At 38.6% G+C, this 21,953-nt stretch overlaps 2 protein-coding genes and 1 pseudogene across 3 annotated transcripts; 1 reads left to right on the forward strand and 2 right to left on the reverse strand.

Annotated features, from left to right (window-relative positions):
• Positions 1-24: 24 nt before the first annotated feature.
• Positions 25-6,170, reverse strand: LOC111318989 (uncharacterized). 2 transcript variants are annotated; one of them, XM_088733411.1, is made up of 7 exons: positions 6,027-6,170; positions 4,473-4,862; positions 4,021-4,152; positions 3,496-3,699; positions 3,067-3,106; positions 2,305-2,446; positions 25-851 (listed from the first exon to the last, which is right to left on the reverse strand). In XM_088733411.1, the coding sequence occupies exons 1-7, from the start codon at positions 6,088-6,090 to the stop codon at positions 654-656; spliced, it is 1,170 nt and encodes a 389-aa protein (XP_088589537.1). In that variant the 5' UTR covers positions 6,091-6,170; the 3' UTR covers positions 25-653. The 2 variants fall into 2 exon arrangements, with proteins under 2 accessions (XP_088589537.1, XP_088589536.1); XM_088733410.1 differs by having other exon boundaries at positions 2,305-2,449.
• Positions 6,171-10,563: 4,393 nt separating this feature from the next.
• Positions 10,564-11,891, forward strand: LOC148722977 (uncharacterized; annotated as a pseudogene).
• Positions 11,892-12,929: 1,038 nt separating this feature from the next.
• Positions 12,930-20,567, reverse strand: LOC148722978 (uncharacterized). The gene is made up of 6 exons (XM_088733418.1): positions 18,358-20,567; positions 17,817-17,993; positions 16,348-17,251; positions 14,991-15,104; positions 14,428-14,490; positions 12,930-13,130 (listed from the first exon to the last, which is right to left on the reverse strand). Exons 1-3 carry the CDS (start codon positions 18,659-18,661, stop codon positions 17,103-17,105), a joined length of 630 nt encoding a protein of 209 aa, XP_088589544.1. The 5' UTR covers positions 18,662-20,567; the 3' UTR covers positions 12,930-13,130; positions 14,428-14,490; positions 14,991-15,104; positions 16,348-17,102.
• Between the last annotated feature and the right edge of the window lie 1,386 nt (positions 20,568-21,953).

A 21,953-nucleotide genomic window follows, 5' to 3' on the forward strand; every position in this document is an offset into this window, starting at 1 on the left:
GTGGAGTTCATATATAACAAAGTCTTGTTTCTCAGTCAATTAATCAGTTATTTATCATTTTCTTCCTCTACTATCAACTCTCTTGATAAAATACTATATACATATTTTATTCATTTATACTTATATTTATACAGGGGCATCCAATCTAGCAGGGTTAGTTTAAATGGAGCCCTGATGCAACAAAAAACAGAGACATAAAAGCAAAACTCTTCTAAAAATTATATTGGCTCAGACGCCACGATAGGTTATCCATGACAGGAAAGAAATCTATTCTCTCTCGTTTGCACGACGCAAGTGGATGATTGCCAACTTGTGTCCAATGCGTTTGTGGAAAAAAATAATTAACTAAAAATTCATTACAAATTCCATATATCATTCGGTTTTAGCTGCAAGATGCAGACTGCAAATTATCTTTACTACATTTCGCCTAGTTAGAGGAAAATTTTTCTCATACAAAGTCTTTCATAAACCTTTAACATTTATGCCTAAAATTCAAATGGGACTTATCTTTACCAATACTAAATTTTATCTTAAGGTAGAAAATTATATCTAGACTTTTCCTCGTTACACTCTGGCGGAAACTTAATCTAAATGCATTTATATATCATTCTAAACTGGAAATAAAGATACATTTATTTCATTTCTTATTTCATTTAGACACCACTATTTTCCAGATTCGCATAGGTTGGCTGTGAGGAGTCTGGGTCCTCTCTTCCAGGCAACTCCGGAGGCAGTTCTTCAACATCAGCATATATCGTGGGCTCATAGCTGGGTGGTTTTGGTGGTTTGACGGCGTCAGTTTCATTGTTAAAATCGGCGAGTTGAGCGTACATCAGGTCTGCCTCCTTTCGCTTGTATTAAAATCAAAATAATAATCAATTAATCTAGGCAATCAGGCGGCAATGAATGCACGTCTTATGATCACTTACTTTTTGCCGAAAAAACACACCAACTGATAAGAATAAGCCATCATGATGGGCGCCACGAGGGGCTGTCCCACTTAGCCAAATTCAGTTGAAGTAAAGAACAAATTCAGTTGAAGTAAAGAACAAATTCAGTTGAAGTAAAGAACAAATTCAGTTGAAGTAAAGAACAAATTCAGTTGAAGTAAAGAACAAATTCAGTTGAAGTAAAGAACAAATTCAGTTGAAGTAGAGAACAAATTCAGTTGAAGTAAAGAACAAATTCAGTTGAAGTAAAGAACAAATTCAGTTGAAGTAAAGAACAAATTCAGTTGAGGTAAAGAACAAATTCAGTTAAAGTAAAGAACAAATTCAGTTGAAGTAAAGAACAAATTCAGTTGAAGTAAAGAAAAAATTCAGTTGAGGTAAAGAACAAATTCAGTTGAAGTAAAGAACAAATTCCGTTGAGGTAAAGAACAAATTCAGTTGAAGTAAAGAACAAATTCAGTTGAAGTAAAGAACAAATTCAGTTGAATCAGCTGAATCAGCTGAAACAACGGTCATCCTTTCTACGTCTTTGCACCAATGACGTATGCTGCTACACTACAAGTCTATGACATCGAAATTTGTTTCCTTGATATGTTTTTTCCTTTTTTAAGTCGATGCCACTTACAACAGATGACCTACAATATTTTATTCCATATTCTCCCTCTTGCTAGGTTGAGTCATGGGCACGATTCCATTCACTTTGCCTGAATACACACATGAATCTGTTCATTCATCTGCTGTGCAATGGGGTTAACCGTCAACCCTCAAATGGCCAAATTTAACCGTCAACCGTCGAAAACGCAATATTTTTTACCGTTAACTGTCAAATAAGCAAGCCAATGTTAGCCGTCGAATGTGTCAGATATCCCTAACTAAGAACTAAACGATTGCCTTGATTGGGGTCAAGTTCTGTTGTTTAAAAATAAAAGTTTTGATATATCACAAAAATACAGTTATGTAAGTCCTTTAACTACTAGTCGCGAGTAAAACTGATACTGACTTCCGGTGTGGAAACACTTCCGGTGTCGTAAAACGTTAGTCATTTCTTAGTAATAGGTGTTATGAATTAACAGTTCTTTACAAACGCGTCATTACGAAAAGTTATAGCCAAATTCGCCCATTTAGTTGGTTTTATAAACGACATTCCAAAAAAATTAACTGTCAATCGTCAAATGACCTAAAATTTAACCGTCAACCGTCAAAACGGCTCATTTTTAACCGTCAACCGTCAACGTGAACCACCCCCTCCCCATCGAGCCCCCTCTTACAAGAGTCTATCATTCTAGTGGAAACTGACTTACAACTACACTGAATGATCTCAATTATGTCTCAACGTCTAAAGCTCAATGCTCACCTTTTTGTTTGCCTTGTTGACAACGGCATATTCACAATTTTTTGGTGATGCTTCAGGAGTGCTGTTTGCTGACCCAAGAAGCTTTGCGGCTTCGACCGGATTCACAGATTCATACTGGCTCTCTCCTAATTGGTATTTCTCGCTGCTTCAATACAAGAAAAATTTAATGAATAATTTAGAACTGTTTCCTTAATTTTTTTATTAAGCTCGGGGGTAAGAAAAAGGAGGGGGCGGGGGGGGGGGGATTAGTCTTGCTTATTAATTACGGTGATAGATGCTGTTTGAGTATCATTCTAAAAATCACTTCCATTGCAGGTTATTTTGTCTAAAGATGTTTAGGCAACTAACAAGGAATTCATGGATGTGTACGGGACGAACATATATTACAGTCTTAAAGAATCTGAAAACTCAAGTACTTGCCAGGGGTTTGAGACTCAGTTCTCGCAGTGGTGTTCTCCATCCAGGAGTATTGATTGGTACCGAGAAACCACATTTAACCTGGACACCTCACGAAATGCAAGGGGGAGGGGTGATCCTGCTATGGACTAAAATTATTTCTAGGAAAAGGAAGAAGTAGCAGTGCTTGTAATTGCTTTATGCTACGAGTGGATAGGATTTCCAGCAAAAACTCCTGTGCTGAATTTACTCTAACCTTATATAATTCAATGAGTACTACTGTCATTTGGTGACGATGTGTTGTCAGAAGCTGAAAAAAAATTGAGAAAAAATAACTAGTAAAACGAACAAATAAGAAATGCTGACCAGTTCGGCGTTGACTTCTTCGGCGGTGCGCTCTCTGCATCTGGAGAAAAAAAGCTTCTAATGTCGAAATCATAGCCTCAGTTAAGACCGCTGTTTATATCTTAACAAAAAAAAAAATAGTGGCTACATTGAAAAAAAAAATGTGCATATAAGCTTGTAAGCACGGAGTGGACAAAGGAAAAAGATTTGGGAGTTTTTAAACCAGTTTACGGTCTTTAAACATGTTAATTCCCACATAGGAACTGCAGAGATGTTCGACTTTATAAACCAAGGATTCAATTTGAAATAAATATGATTTGAATAATAACATTTTAACAGTCACTGAGAGACAGAAGGTCAGTAATTAGCTTCAATTATATCATGACAAATCTTTTCGTGTGAGAAATAATAATAATGGTTTAACCTTTAGAACCATTAGAGACTCTTTACCTTTTCCCTGACGTTTCTTCCGCCTTAGTAATAAGACTGCAAAGAGAATGATCAACACTACGAAGAACACTGCGCCTAGAGATGCGGCTACAATCACTACTGTGAGGGAAGAACTTCTGTTGTCATCCACGAGGGCTTTGTATTTTGATTTCGCTTTGTCTGTTGTCTTCGTCGTGGTAGGGGTGGAAACAGTTGTCGAAGAACCTAGATTTTATGCATTAATACTTAACATAAAGTCGTGATTGACTTATCCTAAATAGTGCTCCTGGTTGTTACAATGTATACTTCATCCTAACTTTACCGACTGTCAACCTTCAAGCTCACAAACGAACAAGAAACCTTGAAAAAAGGAAAACGACTGTGAAATTCAACGAATTCTATTTTGCTTTTCTAAAAACAAACAAACATACGAAAAAAACGTCGAAAAACAAAAATCAGAAACAATTAAAAAAAAATAAGCCTCCGGCTACCTGATGGAAATTGCTCTCAACTATCATTAAATTAACAATCAGTCGATGATCTTACCTGATACGTCAATGATATTCTGTTCAGTTGACGTCTTGTCTTGTGTAGTAACGGCTTTCGTCCCAGTTGATGTTTGGGAAGGACTTGTGCTGGATGGCGATGGATGGACGAAACAATTGCCTCGACAGGTAGCTGTTAAAGAAACATAACCACAGCCACCGCCACTATACATTTGTCGAGTAATATTCCGATTACGAGGAAGTGCGTTGTTTCTCAGGCTGCCCAATTAAATACCTTAAATCGGTGATTAAAGTATATAAAAAAAGTACGGCTAGTACAACGGAGTCTGCTACCCTGGTGATCATAAGCTATTTGATGTAAGGTGGCCTTCGGAAAGAGTAAGGTGGGGATAGGAAAGATAAAGGACGGGGTAGGGATGGTAAGAGTAGCTTATGGAAAACTCAAACGTTGAATACAACTAACATTCTACTTTTTCTGGTACTGATCAATACCTGTTTCTTCCTCGCAAATCCATTTTCTTACTATATGGTCTTTAATGGTGCTAAGTGATCCTTCAAATCCAACTGGATATTCTTTATGAATCAGCCCGTAACGGTCGCTTGTGTCAGGATTTGTGCCCACCTTATGCCATTTGTCAATTGTCAAGGGTTTACCATTGATCCAAGTCCATACCCGTGCTGTTGTTGCTTTTTCCAAGCCAATAAACCATTCATCACCTTTTTTGCCTGTTTTATTTAGTAGTTCAAATGTAATAAATTGCCATTCCTGCTCTGTTTCGATAACCACGAGTGTTTTGTTGCTCTTTTCGCAGAATTTCTTAGCATATGGCCAATAATTTTTTCCTTTGCCAAAGGCATAACACGAACACAGCCTCTCTCCGTCTAGAATAACACAATTACATAGAAGTTAAACCAATAATTAGTGACCGTGAAGTGTGTCTGTGTGTGTCTATGAAAGAATGCCGTGTTTACTGGGTTAACTGTCACGTTCAGAAATCAATTTTAAAGTTCTCTTGAAGGTAATCGTTATCATCATTATCACCACTCCCCTCCTCCTCTATTTCTTGCCTCCCCCCTCCATCATCGTCGCTACCATCGTCGTTGCCGGTTGCCGTCCTTCGTCGTCACCATGATATGGCCGGCTGTTCAGTATTAATCATGCATTTATCGTAAACGATAATTGCCATTCACTTGCTTATTTTTGTTTCTTTGTTTATCGTAAGTTGTCAGCAAGCTGGAAAAGTTTCGAAGAGGTGGCTACAATGTTATGCGGACCTAATATACACAGAAGGAAGAGCTGGGTAGTGGGAAACATATTTCAACCTTCTTCAAATTTCACCCATACCGCAAGTAAGACGGGCGCTTAAAGTTATCTAAAACTTTCTCGCATCTTTTTAATTTACTTGGTTTTCATTTGAATATGCAAGTATTGTAATATACAACACAGTGACTATCATAAAAAGTCAGTACACTGTATAAATCAAACAATTTTCCTATGCAACACTTCTGGGTTGCGTTACATGTTGCATGTCACGTTCAATGTACTGTGACTTCAGTTGGTCACAATCACAATCGTTTCTCGATTTTCGATCAGCGCAAATGTCGTGATGTAAACAAGGCAAACAGCTTTAAAACTACAACTGGATGAAAGCTAATGGGAGATGTTGGGTTATTCAACATGATTATCAAACCATGATATAGTATAGATAAATTTGATCGTAAATGATCGATTTTAACACGCAAACCACCACTTCCTTCACAATGCAAATTACGACATCCTCGTCCGTCGCTCGGCTTTCAAGTCTTGAAAAATCTTTGTTGTAATCGACCAAAACGCAAACTATCCCGAGAGCCTTTTTCTCAGGAATTCATCTTCTCTTGATTCAACTCGAAAGTAAAGTGCTGGGTTGGTTTGAAGCTCAGAATAAATCAATAATCAAACGTCACTATCTAGAATAACCGAATAATACATTATTTTTAAAGCTCGCAAGTACATGATCATGCTTCAACAGTTTTAGAATTATCAACAATTTATTTCACACTTACCCGTTATTGACACTAACAAATCAATTCCAAGAAGTATCACTATAAACACCTTTACTACATTCATCGCTCACTGCATTGGACGAGGACGGTGCGAAAGAGAAAGTTGCGCTTCGACTACTAATTAAGGTTTTGACGTAATTTCCGGTCACTCAAGGTGTGACTTGGGAGGAAACAACGGAAGTTGGCGAGAGATCACGACTCAAGTATGACTATAAAAATTATAAAACAAGTTGTTTTTAACCAAGAATAAGCGAATGAAGAAATTGAGAAGGAGAAAAACAACACAAACTCTCACTGTTAGCTCTCCTTTTTGCTCTGGATTATTAAAAGAAGACGCTAAGTGTTCCGGTTTATTTGGGCTAAAGCAGGGATGTTGGATATTTTTGGAAAGTTCCTTAAAAGCTTTGCCGACGGAATTGAGGTCGTCAGGGTCAGGCATTTTCTGAGGAACTTTACATCAAAATGAAAGGAAAAAATTCAACTCAAGAATCTTTTCTTCTCATTCATCTTCCTTTCTCTGTATTTTTCATGCACGAACTTATGTACATATAACCTGTAGCATTTTGGATAGCTTGATGTATGTTAAGGATACCACAAACGATTCATTTAGCCTAAGCCGAATTTGATTTCTTTGTTACGAATTATTTTAGTTGCGGATGTGGTTACGTTGTTGTCTCGTTTGTTTTCTTTATAACTCACTCGCTATCAAATTGTTAAGTTCAAGGAGGATTTTCCCGTAATTAAACTCGTAATTGTAGCCCTAAATCATTCGGGTTCTTCAAATTAATGAGAAAGCTTTTGCCGAAACATTTTTATTTGTAAAGGTAAGTAAAGGCTTCCGAGCAAATTTTGAAACATTTTTTTGATAAGTAACTGTCACGATGTGACACCTGTCAATTGAAGAGTAAAGAAGCATACGCTAAACAGCAGTACTGGTGTGACAAACACACACTAGTTAAATGATCATGTGAGGATTTTCTCGTAAAAAGAAAAACAGTTAGAGATCTTTTTTTTCCAACGACGATTAATCTTCGAAGATTTACCTCTGTTCCGTTTTAAGAGTCACTCTACCTAACCACCGCGTGAGGGGCGGCACAAGGTCGGAAAAATGGACCCCTTGATATTTCGTCCAGAGATAACCTATAGTATGCTAGGAATGGCGATATAAGTTTTAGGTTCTAGAGTTTTTACATTTTTGAGAAAATTACGAAAACCCGTCGACCACCCGTGAAGCCGAAAAATCACAGAAATGAGGTCAAATTTCCTGATCAGATAATCGAACTCGCGTGAAGGCGCATAACAAATTATGTTTTTCCTTAGTTTATAATTTTATTAAGGAGGTATTGCTAGGCTGCCTTGATGATATTTTAGACTTACAATAGTAATTCCGAATTCCTGGAGGGCAAGCGAAGAGAGCCGAAATTTCTTGACCCTGAAAATCAAAAATTCCATACCGTTTTCAAACATCCCAAGACATACTCGGTATTATGTAGAATTCTTTCAAAATTAAATTCTAGCAAGTGCAAGAGCTGTTTTTGAACGTGATATATTTTTTCTCTTGGCTACAGTTATTTCTAAGGCGAGCGGCCCCACTCAAGTTGACCCAATTTGACCTTTCGAAGAGATGTTGTTTCACCAGGAAATGTAAACAATTCGACTAGCCTTAGCTCGCTTTCTGAACAAACCATAGAAAAAAAACCCTGCCATTTCCCATTAAACTGTCCAGTAAACCTGAGATAATAGGGACCTTTAGCACTGACGACGAGTACGTGGACGACGTCGTATATGACCGATTTAGGCCTGGGACAGGACCGTCGTCCACGGCGGGAAACATAAATACTTTAGCACATCGGTTACCTTGACGAGTCCTTTACTGCTAGTTTGAAAATGCAAAAATTATCGACTAAAACAATTTAACTTTTTTCCAGTGTTGTAATCAACGTCAAATGATTCAGAGCTAAGCTAAGTTTACATACACAGTTGATCCGAGCGGTTCGGATATTTTTCAAAGCCCAGAAATCTTTTTAAATATGCCAGCTGGTATAAATTACAAAACTATAACGAAATATCCGCGATTTATATTTAGAAAAGCATTTATAAGGCTAGGCACATACCCTGCAGCACTTTTATCATCATCCGCCATTGCTTTCTCTGCTGTAAACTGTAAAGCTCAATCTGCAACTCGAAAGAAATAAAGTTTTTTCCATCACGGTTCGATCAAATTACTTTCGGAACTGTTTCTATTCCCTAACCGACCCTTTAGATTGAAGAAAACCCTTAGATAGGCAAGTAGAAATTAGAAAACAAATAAAACATACTCACGTTCTCGTCACGACGGCGAATGGCGGCAAGTGGCGTCCTGAACGAGATGTGGACGACGACCGTGCTCGATTGGGCATGCGTGGTAGCATCGAAGTTCGTTGTCCCAACTTCCGGTCGGTCACGTTCACGTTCTCGTCGTCACTGCTAAAGGTCCCTAATACTTCGATGACAGCGTACCTTCCAAATTGGTGTTTGAATGCAAATAACTTTGATGTTCTTCGCTAATTTTCCTGTGTCTTGCTTCCGTGCTCAGCCACCGGCCTGTTCATACGGCTACGGCACCTTTAGTTTCTCTGTTTTGTGCAATATTTTTGCGGAACCTGGATCCATGACTTGCAGATATAGCCTCCTCTGGGTATTTTTTGAGTTTTGTATCGAATGCTTCTAATGAAAAGAGGCAAGAAGTGAAGGAACTAATTGAACTGAAAAATAGACCCAGATCGATGTCACGCAATCTTTACATCTAAGTGATTACGTGCCGCAATTCATCCGCATGGATATTTTTGTCTTGCTTTTGCGCATTTCTTCATTATCTTCCTCAGTAGCATAAATTGTTTTCGTTTTGTTTTTTTTTTTTGTTTTTTTTTTATTACAAGCCTATTTTGAAGGAGAGTTCTTTGTATACAATACTTTGAATCGGTGTATGTACACGCAACACATTTACTTTTCCCATTTTCTGGAACAAACTAGAAATCCTATCGAGTTTAGTTCCAAAATTCAAATTCCTGGGCGGTTCCATTGCTAATGATTTCCTAAAGCTAGGTAAAATGGAATAGTAATGTATATCTGAAAAAGTTACTGGCCGCAAAGCGAGTTTTTGTTATTTGTATTAATTTAATTACCAATTTGCCCATGGCAGGTGGACAGGCAAATAGGTCCTCTTCGTGGTGCTTCTAACTTTTTAGGAATTATGTTTGTTTAACTAGATACCTTTCGATGCAGAAGTGCACGCACGCTTTTGTTATGATTCTTCGAAAACTATCCCTTAGGAAACTGAATATGATTTTCTTTTGGGTTCGCACGAGACATGTTTCTTTTCTTACGACCATAGAGCACGTAAAACTGTTTTGAGGGTTACCAACGAGGGAGATCTAGGTTTAAAACAGATTATTACCAAACGCAAATAGATCTGTTGCAAGCGTTTTGTTTACCTCTCAAAAATTTCTAAATATAGAATTCTCACAGAGTTCGAGCTGTTATCTTTTAAAATCGAACTTGTCGATCGCTTGCCCGATAAGCGAAGCTAGCATGTGCGAGGCTTCTAACTTTTTCTTAAATTCAGCAAACCTTATTACGCGGACAAACTCCACTGGATTAGAATCTTTACAACTGTACAAAGATGTGTGCAGGAAAATGAGTTTAGGTCTGTTAAAGTGTATTGCATAACTCGAACGTTCACTTTGTCAAAAAACAAAATGAAATCAAACATATATGACAATTCGGCATCCCGAGTAATAAGGACGCATATGTTTACACCAAAGTCCAGGATTTAGTTCCCTTGCTAACTTGTAACAAGGATATATCACGCCACAAAAGCTCTCTTGGCCTGATGACCGACAGCGGCATAGACACTGAAGTGGAAATGATTCTACCAAGGTCTTCAATTTTCAGTTTTCCCTTCCAACATTTCTGACATGGATATTTGTTCCGCTCATCGTTCTTCGCTGGGCATTGGGTGGCGAAGGGGTTTGGCGCGTTGCCGTATACCAGCCCAGCTGTCGAAGCACGTCCGCAAATCCCGTACTGCGGATCGTGGAATCAGTAAAGACATCTCCAGATTAATCTTGCGTATTGCTGGAATATTTCTTCCAGTCGGCTCGGGTAAATGTCCATTTGAATAAAATCCATAGACTGCAGTGCTACATTACGTTTCATAAGAGCTAAGTCACATTCGGAAGAGCAATGTTGAACCCTAAAATTGAATCATTATTCAATAATTATTATTGTTTTATCGTTTTTTCAAGGAGTATGTGGTGAATGTAGGATAACTCTTGGAGAACATGTCAGAGCTGATTGCCAAGACCCACGACCTATTGCCCTTTCAGAGAGTATTCATGAGCTTTCTTTTGGTAAGTACTAGTTATTTTGGGAGTCTCGCACATCCCATTGATTTTATATGTACAGGATAAACGCCTGAATTTCATTAATTTGCCACACAACTCTTATTCTGCATCGCTCTTTTTTAATCAGACTCCCTGATTATACTTAGCAACGCTATTGTTATGGTTGTTTCTAAAGTTCAGTCATTTATGCCACGCCTTGTTTTCCGTATATTAACATGGAAAAGCCTCATGAACCGTGCGCAACATAACAGTTGACGTTGCTGTTCCAGGCTGAGGAGACGACTCTTACTCGTCCTGAACACAGTGCCCCAGCCACCCCAGGAGGAAGCTTCTATTTGCCACCAAGCGACGACTCGTCCTCCTCTGAGGAGATCTCCTTTGACAGCGCATCAGCTACAACAAAGCGCGAACCAAAGTCCAAGACCACTGACCCACTCAATGATTACTTGCGCACTCGAGAAATCAGTCCCATTCGTTCTCGGCTACAGTGGCCTTGGGAAGAAGCGAGTGAAAGAACACGACGCTACTACGTGCGGAAGGCAAGTCAAGGTCTATCTACACTTCTACAAGACATAGCTCCAAGTGATAGTGGTTCTCTCTTCAAGGCAATTTATTCCTCTGGTGTCATACAAAGAACCTTACAATGTAACAGAGAGGAAGCCACAAGCAGTTCAAACGACGAAACCATGATGAGCGCACTCGCTGAATGCTACCGTGCAGCGGACAGCTGGGAGACGCGTCGGCAAATCCTGTCTATTGTGGCTGATAAGTTGACACTGAATCAGCTCCGACACTGGATACCCGATTTATCTTAGTATCGTTTTACTGAGGCCAGACGCCACTACTTAGTATATGGAAGGGGAGCACCAGTGCTAACAGTTCCGACGCCAAGGATGAGAGTATCCACTGCTCAAATCGACCACTTCATAGCGTTAATCACTAGTCCCCATATTATCCAAGATTTGCCTTTTGGCCAAAGAACAATTATGTTATCGACGAAAGAGACTTTCAAGGTTTCAAACGCCATACGGATGATTATCCCAGAGCGAATAGTCATCATATTACTATCTGCCAGGAGTCTGGGTTCACGCAACTGAGCCGCGCTACCCTTCTGCGGATTTTGAGCAAGTGCGCTGCGTCTGTTCGGACATCGGTTCAAGGCCTCGATTATGTTAGTGCTGCAGGTGCGGAAGCTTGTGACGATCTATGTTATGTTGTTGAAACCCTTGGAGATCTAGGACAAGGCATGAGATGGGCGAAACAGCAGGAAAATAATCTACGCGCAAGCAAGCGGTACCTTAAAAGTGACTTTAAGGTGGGTGTGACCCGCGTTAGGCAGATACCCCTATACCTCTCAATGTCACTCGCCCCAAATCTTTGTCTTGTGCATTCAATATGGCGTCTGCGATCACACGCTCAATTTACGGAGTTAGAAAAACAACCTCTACCACCTTCTAGCAATTTAATCGAAATACCATGAAATAGCATCATTTCTATTGTTTATTTTTTGTTCAGTTGGTGCTATTTACCGCTAAATATTTGTCAGTTTCACGGTGCTACTGTCCGGCACTCAAAGGCTGATTACTAGAAAGTACTGACTCAATTGTCTTATTTTAAGACAATGAGTGTCGGTCCGGCCGGGGCTCGAACCCTAGACCTCCCGCACAACACAATCCGGCGCTCTAACTCTAACTAATTAGCTCAATTTCAGTCTACTCTGAATCCAAGAGTAACGTGCTGTTGTATTGCTCTGATAAAAAACATAACTGGAGCCATTCGTCTTCAGGTGATCTAAGTGTAAAATTCAACATAATCATACATTTAACACAAAGGATAATAATTTTCAATTAGTCGCTTATTTTTGTTTCTTTGTTTATCGTAAGTTGTCAGCAAGACGGAAAAGTTTCGAAGAGGCGCCTTCAATCTGAAGCGGACCTAATTTACACAGAAGGAAGAGCTGGGGAATGGCGAACATATTTCAACCTCTTTCAAATTAACCCACATCCGCAAGAAAGACGGATGCTAAAAGTTAGATTATTAAAACTTTCTCTAATCTTCCTTATTTACTTGGTTTTCACTTGAATAAGCAAACAGTGTAATATAATACTATTCATTACATACATACCGAGATTTACGAGGCAAAAAGCATCGAGATAAAAATTCTCTTCGCGCTAGAGGAGCCAGCTGATTTGACATATGATTTTTTTTCACCAGTGAAAAACGACGTATCGACGCTCTAATTGGCTATACCATTATTTTCACTTGTGAACAAACCGTGTCGCTCGTTCGCCGCACCTCTTGACTGACAAATAGCACATTTCTAAGAGCTTAGGCGCATTTTTCTTTAGAAAGATGGCTTCAAATCAGACTAACCGTTTTCAGAGCCTAGATTCATTAGTAGAAGAGTTAATAGATGGACAGGAAAATGAAAACGCCAAGAAAAAGAGCAAACACGATGTTGCTCTGTTCCACGAATTTCTTGTTTTGAAAGGCGAAACAAAAACAAAAAAATTAAGTCTCAGGTTTTTACTTCTTTATTTCAAATTTTGAACTTCCATATAACTGTTTCGAAATATTTTCAGGATGTCTTAATTTGTTCTACCTAGTTCTGCCCTTTAACTGCATTTTCGCTTGATAATGTAGATGTACAGAGTTATTCTACGAGGAAGCCATTTCAAGGCAACTCCAGGACGGCGGCTTGACCGCGTGTTGCTTTCCTCTGAAAGAAAATAAAGATATGATAATCTCTGAGTTCTGTTCGCTTATGAATCTCGGTATGTATATAATAAATAAGTTATTTCACAGTTAGTTCGCTTGTACGATTTTTATTCACTCGTTGTGTAAAACAAACTCACTCGCTGCGCCCGTTGTTGTTTTTTTTTTTTTAGACAACTTGTGAGTAAAAATCGTGCGCGCTCACCAACCGTGAAATAACCTCTAAATATAGTGTGTAACGTAAAAATTCAGTAAATTGTTTAAATCTATCAATTTTCCTTTCCAACATGCCTGGGTTCTGTTATATATTGCATGTCATGTTCAATTTAGCCTGACTTCAGTTGGTCACGCTAACAGTATAATAAAAGGGTTTCTGTAAAACGCAGACCGGATAGATGCGGATGGCGGATGCGGTTAGAAAAATGAGGATGAAAAATTGCGGATGAAAAAATGCAGATAGAAAAAAAAATCGGTTGGAAAAAAAAAAAAAAAAACAACATCAACAACATTAAACATGTCATTACAGTCAAACTCCGCTATGTCGAACTCGGTTAAATTCAAGTCCCAACTTCCGCTATTTCGAACAAAAATCGATTTCCCTAGGATTTACCCTTCCTTTTACGCTTCTCCGGTGTTATCTGGAACTTTTTTCTATTTCCCTTGGGGCTTAGAAACAGTGAGGCCGGTTCGATTATAAAGAGTGTCTGTAAAACGTGGACCGGACTGGTTGTAAACTTTTCCCACTTTTCTAACTTTTTCTTTCGAGATCATTCCATTAAAGACATAGAACTCATCTCACTAAAACTCGTTAATTCAGACGGAGATAGACCCTATGGAGTGAACCGAGGCGATGAAATTCAATCTTATGACGTGTATTTTTATGATACCTCTATACTTTTTTTTTCTATTGTATTCCACCCCCTATCATATTTTATTTCTTAGTTTTGTATTATTTTTATACTGTTACCGTCTTTTCCATTCTCACTTAGTTTTCATTCCGCAAACTCATCCCTTCTTCGTTTACCCCTAACGGGAAACGTGGTACTCTCGCTTAAAAAGGAGGAACGCAAGTATTGGCAGATGTCAATGAACTCCGCCTCTTTTACGTCAAGTTTTACCTTGGGGAATTGAAATTATAATTGCGCGAATTATGCATGAATCCCAAGCAAATATACTTGCGATTGTAGTCTTTACACTACAGCCAAAATAACATAAGAGATATTTCTCAAGACAAGTAAATTTTAATCACTTGAAGTAAAATAAAGCTTCATAAACAACTGATCCTCTTAACTTCAAGTTACCTTGAGGCTTTTTTCCCACGCAACATGATTAAGATTGAGTGACATGTCTCCCCTTTCACAGAGCTCAAAAAAACGCGAAAGTAAGGATGGTTAGGTTAAGGCGCTTGAAACTTTCTTGAATCGTCTCAACTTTCCTACTTTAATGAGATGCAAAGTAAAGTTAATACTTGAGATTTTATTTAAGCTTAAGTACAAAGGTGTTTAATGAAGAATACTTTGTATTCATTGATAGATTGAAGCTTTGCGTAAAGATTGTGAAAATAAAACGAAGGCCAGACACAGGCTGAAGCAGCATATTAATTTATTAAAGCTTAAAAATATAAACTCTTTGGTAAAACCTCTATTCAAACAACAAGACTCATTTCAAACTCGAGAAGAAAGTAGAGATTTGTAGATATAAAGTTGAGACACACTACGTCCTATCTCTTTCCGTGTTGTTTTCTCACTCCGGCAAATCGGCAAAATACGAATCGCAGATTTAAAAAGGATACAGTTTGCTCAGGAAGTTAGAAAGCACCAGCCAAATTGAAAATGATAAAGCCATTAGCGTAACAGTAACTCACCATGTGCTCTCAAAAACAGGCGACTCCCCGCTCTCTGAACCAGAAATTTCCACCACGACTTCCATCATGGCAGGCGTCAACATGAAAGAGTGGCAGCGTTTGTATGGAGCGTCACTAGTGACAAAATTAACTTTTGCTATTATAATTTCATGATTTTTCATTCTTATGTTGTTTAGGTATTTTGATACTCAAATGTTTTCGCGTTATGATGTTTTTGCGTTATGATGATGTTTTCGCGTTACAATCATATTTTCGCGTTACGATGATGTTTTCGCCTCATGATGATGTTTTCGCGTTATGACAATGTTATGGTACCATGAGCACTTGCGATCGTACTACTTAGCGTGAAAGGAGTTATGGGCAATCAGAAAAAAGAAAATGGCTGACTTGACTGAAATTTGTAGTGAATTGTCCAGTGACATTTGCTCTCCAGATTCACTTAGTCACGGCGAATTAGACTTTTACATTTAAAGACTGGAACAAATATGGAGAAACCTTTTTCTGATTCATCATGAATCTTCAAAAGAGGCCGCTCAAGATGACGGAATTTTACTATATATAAGAGAGTAAATGGTTTGAACCCGGGGGTAACATGTGAAGGTGTAGTCTGATCGTCCGGGTGAGTGTAGTCCTGAGAAGGACTGTTGTCGGTGGCAGTGACTGACGTTTCGACAACCTGTGCGGAAGTCATCATCAGAGTCAAGTGAATGATTGTTGTCAGTAGAATGTTCTTATTCCAGTTCGTATGAAATGATCGGTTGGTTTTGCCGTGATGTTATTGGCTGTAAGACTCAAGTGACGTAAGTCGGTCGTGATTGGTCTGTTTCGGTCTGTCGGTAAAGTTGGGTGGTCCTTTTTCGGTCGTTTGTGATGTTTATGTCGTGAATGAGTCGTTTGTATGGGGCGGGTAGTTGTTGATATCTGTTTAGGGGAGTCTGTTCTAAGTTAGTAAACCAGCTTTCCAGAGTCAGTCGTTGAAAATAGTCAGTGCTGTAGGTTAGGCATTGCGCAGAGTCCCAGTCAATGTTGTGGTTGGTAAGTCGATGGTGTTCAGCAATGTCATTGCTGACATCACCTTTCCTCGTCGCCCGTCTGTGTTCAGTCAGTCTTGTTGCGTCATGCTTCGGTGTTACTGTTTTAGATGCGTAGTTGGTAATGTTTATCCCATGCTCTCCCTCTCCTTACGTTTAGTCATGCTCAAAATTTTATTCAATCTGTTTGCCACATAAATGAATTTATCCATTCATCTGCTGTACAAGTCATGTTTATCAAAGTCCATCGTTCAGTGGTGGACACTGACTTAGAACTACAATTAATGATCTCAAATACGTCTCAATGTCTAAAGCTAAATTATTACCTTCTTGTTTGCCTTGTTGACGACGGCATATTCACATTTTTCTGGCGGTGGATCGAGCTTTGTATTACTCTCATCAGAGGTGCTCTCTGGTGACCCAAGCAGCTTTGCTGCTTCAACTGGATTTACACACTCATTTTCTCCTAATTGGCCTTCCTCGCTACTTTGGTGAAAGAAAAATGAAATAAGTTGCTCAAAACTAAAATTTACTTCTCCTTACTTTAGAGGAGAAATCCTTCTATGGACTGGCATTCTAATTAGGGAGAACAGAAGTAGCAATACCAGTAATTGCACCGTGCAAAAGAGGATAGGATTTGCATCAATAGCTCGTATACTGTACGTATGTTAAACTTTACCGTACCGCCGCCTGGTTAGCTCAATTGGGAGAGCGCCGGACTGCTGTGCGGGAGGTCGAGAGTTCAATACCGGCCGGACCAACACTCAGGGTCTTAAAAATTAACTGAGAAGAATATGCTTCCTTTCTTTAACATCAAGAAATGGTTAGATATTCTAGTCTTCTCGGATAGGGACGAATAAATGGAGGTCCCGTCTCCTGCAGGGTTAGGGGCAGGAGACGTTAATTTCCCACGCACGAGATTACTGTGTGATGGATGTCCTCCCCTGGGGTGGGATGGGTGGGTAACAGGACCCCCGTTGATACCAGTGTTTACTTCACTGAAGGGGCTATCCTGTATAAATATAAGATGTCTGTCTGTCTGTCTGTATGCTTGCCTTAACCTGTATAAATTCAATAAATACTAGTTGGCTTTATCATATGGTAGTGATGTCTTTGGTAAAGATGATAAGAATCTCGAAACATTCGAGGAAACAAACAAATAAACAAACGAAAAACCAATAAATACTGACTTTTTCTGCCCTGACCTCTTCGGTTTTGCGCTCTCTGCATCTGCCGAAAAAAAAAGGACATTTACCGGTGAAGACTGCATGAAAGATATTCTTCGTTCTTTCTCAGCGAGAAAGAGAACTGTGGCTACAAGAACAAGAGAGAAATGTTTCTGATATCGTGGACATATAACTGTACCCCATCACTCTTTTCTCTTTTAGGTTTCAACATTTGCCAAACTGCATATTACTTATTCAAGGCCGATTTTCAATTCGAAATCGCTTATAAGCACGACATTGACAAAGGAAAGAACAGTTGCAAAGAAAAGGGCAATTAATCATACTTTGCTGCTTCTAATATGAAACTGAGGATGATGAAATCATTCCAGAAGTACATTTACGTCACATTGGAATTGCAACGATATTTCACCTTTTATGGGAACAAGATTGCGTTCTCGAAGGAAGAGCTTCTGAATCATGATATCGTTACATTCTTTTTCTGTGGTAATAATTATGTTAAAAATGATATAATAATAATGATAATAATAATAATAATAACTACCATCATCATCTTCATCATAATGATCATAATAATGGTGTAATCTTTACTACGCTTAGAGGCTCTTTACCTTCTCCTTGACGTTTCTTTCGCCTTAGCAATATCACCAAAATAAGAATTATCAACGCTACAAAGAGCACTGCGCCTAGAGATGCGGTTACTATCATTACTGTAGGAGAAAAACTGCTGTTGTTTTCTTCGTCTGTTGATTTTACCGCGGTAGGGGTGAAGACATTCGTTGAAGACCCTGGATTTAATGCATCAGTACTTTAAAATTTTTGATAAATTTGAAACGTGATACACTTAGATCTTAATATTCTGTAGTCACTGTATTGCTCTTGGCTGTTAACCCTGATTTTTTTACTGTCTGTCCAGCCATCAAGCTTAAGAACAATCATTAACCATAAAAAATTAACAGGGAAAACCACTATGAAAGTCAAAGAAATCTATTTTTGCTGCGATAAAAAAACAAAGCAAAACAAAACAAATTAACAAACAGGCGAACTAAACAATGACAAAAACTAAAACAAACAAACAAAGAAAAACAAATCGATTGAAACAAACTTCTGCTGCTTCATGAAAGTTGCTCTTTTACATTTCCTTAAATTTACCTGATACATCAGTGATATCTTTTTCAGTTGACGTCTTCTCTCGTGTAGTAACAGCTTTTGTTCTAGGAGGACTGGTGATAATTTGTTCAGTTGACGTCCTCTCTCGTGTAGTAACAGCTTTTGTTCCAGGATTACTGGTGATATCGCGTTCGTTTGACGTATTCTCTCGTTTAGTAACAGCTTTTGTTCCAGGAGGACCGGTGCTTGTGGGAACAGTATGGAAGAAACAATCCCCTTGACAACTGTCTGTCAAAGGAACGTGACAACTGACAAGGTCACTGACAAGAAATTTGTGGAGTGGCATTGCAATTAGGTGAAATAATTTGTTTTTGAGGTTTGCTCATAGCCACCAATCAATCGATTTTCTAAGGGGCTTCCTTATAATTAATCTTTAAGGCTTTATCAAAGTAGCTAGGATTACGGAGTCTGTTACACTGAAGATGGTGGGCCTTCGGTGTAAGGTTGTCGAAATAAACGGGTTCCGGAAATATTAAGGTAGGTAAGGGAAAAATGGAAAATTATGATAAGGTTCGGATACAACGCGCGCTGTCATTGGTTAAAAAACGTTATATCATATCATCTGCAAATTTGGTGTATGTAGCGTTTGCGGCGACCAAAATCTAAATTCTCAAGTTCAAGGGGGGCGTCGCTCCAAAACGCGGTGAACGAGGTGTTTGGGACTATTTTACTGATCGAAATGACAAGCCAAAGTTGACCGTTTGCACGAATCTTTATTCTTGAAAGACAATCAACCACGAACCACAATCAACGATGAAAATAATGATTATTCCCACAATCAATCAATCTATCGATCGATCGATCCATCGATCCATCGTAAACTGAAACAACAATACAACGAAGCTCTATCAATCTAATGAAAAGCCGCGGAATACACAATCAAAGAATCGCGTCTCAAAAACTGGGCTCTAACGTCGATAACGAGATTAACAATACAAGTAAAACAAAACAAAAGTTTCGATAATAACTAAAATAATTTTGGTGGCTGGTAAACAGCCCATTGTTCTATATAAATGATGGGCGTTCACTGACCCGCATTCGACACGAATTTGACCTATAAAACTTAAATAAATGGAGAATATGGTAATATCTGTTTGTATATTGTCGCCCAACACTGAAAATACCAGACTAGAAAAAACAAAGTTACATAGGTACTCACGTATCTGTCCCGCTTGTGCCAGAGGTTGAGAAAACGAAAGGGAGAAAGTTTACCAAGACTATTCAAAACTTACGAAGAACTGATTAAAGGGACCGCTAAACTTGGCTGCCTTTTACATGTGCGTGGTGACGCTGAAAGGTCCGATTACAAAGCCAATAGAAATACAGAAAAGCAGATAAACATTGTAACTATGTAGTATCTAAAATCATTCTTAAATTAGTGAACTAATCAATAGTCAGTTAAGAAATGAGCCTTCTGGCTAAAATCCTTAACGGTCTATGTCCGACCATTTCCCGAACTTCTCTATAGCTTTTATTTGTTGATTGAAAGTGAAATTTCGGAACAAGCGAGTCGGAAAGTGGTAACAGAAGAACCCAACAAAGGTTTGTAAACGTGCTAAGCGCCGTAATAGATGCTGTTATAACGCGAGCAGAGACGAAAATCCTCAAAGAAAAAACAAAATAACATGCGGTCCGAGTTTTGAAGGTTTTCACGCTCAGTTCGGTTGTAAACTTACGTACGGTAATAAAAATTCAAACGCAGCTAACACTCGTCTATAATTTCGTGTTCAAAAACAAAAAAAACAAACAGAAAAAATAGGTATGATGAAAGAGATATCCTATTGGCATAGCTGTAAAACTCATAGAAATTATGACTTTGTCAAAGCGACTGCGATCGTGCTGAGGTCCTCCGCGGCTAGCTCATCATGGGATCTCACCAAAGAATAAACGACTGAGAGTTTGTTCTGATACCCCTTCCGATGCCTTGAGTGGAAGGCTACGGCATCCCTCACACGAGCCGAATTTTACGGCGCCTTTATCTCCAGGAATCTTCATGTTCTTGTAAATTCGGCTGTCGTCTATTCATAAAACACTTGCCTTAAGCAGTACGTCTTCTAATTGTCATGTGAAAAAACTTGGGTTTTTGTGAGAAACAATTAGGCCGGATTTCACAAATTATTTTACTTTCATATTCTATATTAAATTAAAGCTAAAAAACCTCATGGAAACGTATGAAACTCGACCTGCCGAACTATTTTAGTTTGCGAACTTTGATGGTTTGTGAACTTTGATGGTTTGACATGTATGACAGCTTTAGTTTAAGCAAGCAATCAGACTATTTGAACCATTCTAAAAAGGATTGTGATTGGCTTATTGTAGCCTGCTTTATGAGAGTACAAAGCAGACTAACGACTTTGTTGTTCACTTTGGAAATGGGTTTGTTTTGAAAATTCCAAGTAATACGTTTTAGGTAATTTAATAAATGATCTTATCTGTTCTGTTCTAACTCACACAAATAAAAGTGGCTAGAGCACTAAAAAGTTGTAGGGAGGAACACCACACGTAGTCGAGTGTTTCTCCCTACACTTCTTTCGTGCTCTAGCCGCTCTTTAATTTTATCAGATACTGATCAATACCTGATTCTTCCTCGCAAATCCAACCTCTTTGTATGGAGCTCCGTATGGTACTAAAAGATCCTTTATCCCCAACTGGATAATCTTCATGAATCAGCCCATAAAGGTCGTTTGGGTCAGGATTTGAGCTCTGCCATTTGTCAATAGTCAGAGGTTTACCATTGATCCAAGTCCATTTCTTTGTTGTCAAATTTTGCTCCAAGCCTATGAACCATTCACCATATTTACTGCCTACCCGGTTTTGAATCGCATTTTTGATAAATTCCCATTCCCGCTCTGTTTCCATCACCACAAAGGTTTTGCTTTTATGTTTACATATACCCATTGCTTGTGGCCACGCCCTACCAACTGTCTGGTTATTAAAGCTATAACACGAACAAAGCTTCTCTCCATCTAGAATGAAAGAAATTGCAAAGAATTTGTCTTGAGCTCTTCGAATAATTAACAACAAAATGGGTGTGTGAGTAAGCATGCTTTACTGAGTTAACTTTTTGGTGTTGAAACTTACTACAGGTTTTCATGACTCTAAGGATTGCAACCAATTAATTCACAGTTAGCTTAGTGGAGGATGATCACCATCACCATCATCACTGTTATTATTATCGTCATCACCGTCATCGTAAATCCATTAATCAATAAGGTAATAACCTATTCAACTAGTAATTTATTTTATCATTTCGCTATTCATTAGTCGTTTCAAACGATACCAAAAGAGGAATACTTCAGAAAATTTTTATTTAGAGAGAAGAGCAAAAAAAACTGCGGCAATAGTACAACCTCGCTCCATACCCATATTAGATAAATATCAGAAAACATGCGCTAGTAAGGTGGGCGCTTTGCAAGTGTCGCAAAGTTTCATTAAATTCTCTAGCTTAAGCTTCACGCCTGGGTTGTTAATCCCACAGTCACGACATACATTGCTTGCTGCATTAGTTTAAATGTTACGTCAGTTTGTCACGCCAGGTAAAAGAGCGATCGCTTATCAATATTTTTAACTCATTAAGC

Source organism: Stylophora pistillata, chromosome 9, assembly GCF_964205215.1.
Source record: "Stylophora pistillata chromosome 9, jaStyPist1.2, whole genome shotgun sequence".
Taxonomy (NCBI): domain Eukaryota; kingdom Metazoa; phylum Cnidaria; class Anthozoa; order Scleractinia; family Pocilloporidae; genus Stylophora; species Stylophora pistillata.

Bases quoted from the DNA above. Each gene is read 5' to 3' on its own strand.
- LOC111318989 (XM_088733410.1), bottom strand. From the start codon at position 6,090: ATGAATGTAGTAAAGGTGTTTATAGTGATACTTCTTGGAATTGATTTG. The intron at 4,863-6,026 runs GTAAGTGTGAAA...GTGTTATTCTAG, and splicing joins TTTGTTAGTGTCAATAACGG to ACGGAGAGAGGCTGTGTTCG. The intron at 4,153-4,472 runs GTATTGATCAGT...TTTCTTTAACAG, and splicing joins GATTTGCGAGGAAGAAACAG to CTACCTGTCGAGGCAATTGT.
- LOC148722978 (XM_088733418.1), bottom strand. From the start codon at position 18,661: ATGCCACTCCACAAATTTCTTGTCAGTGACCTTGTCAGTTGTCACGTT. The intron at 17,994-18,357 runs GTAAATTTAAGG...CATTAAATCCAG, and splicing joins AGATATCACTGATGTATCAG to GGTCTTCAACGAATGTCTTC. The intron at 17,252-17,816 runs GTAAAGAGCCTC...TTTTTTCGGCAG, and splicing joins AAAGAAACGTCAAGGAGAAG to ATGCAGAGAGCGCAAAACCG.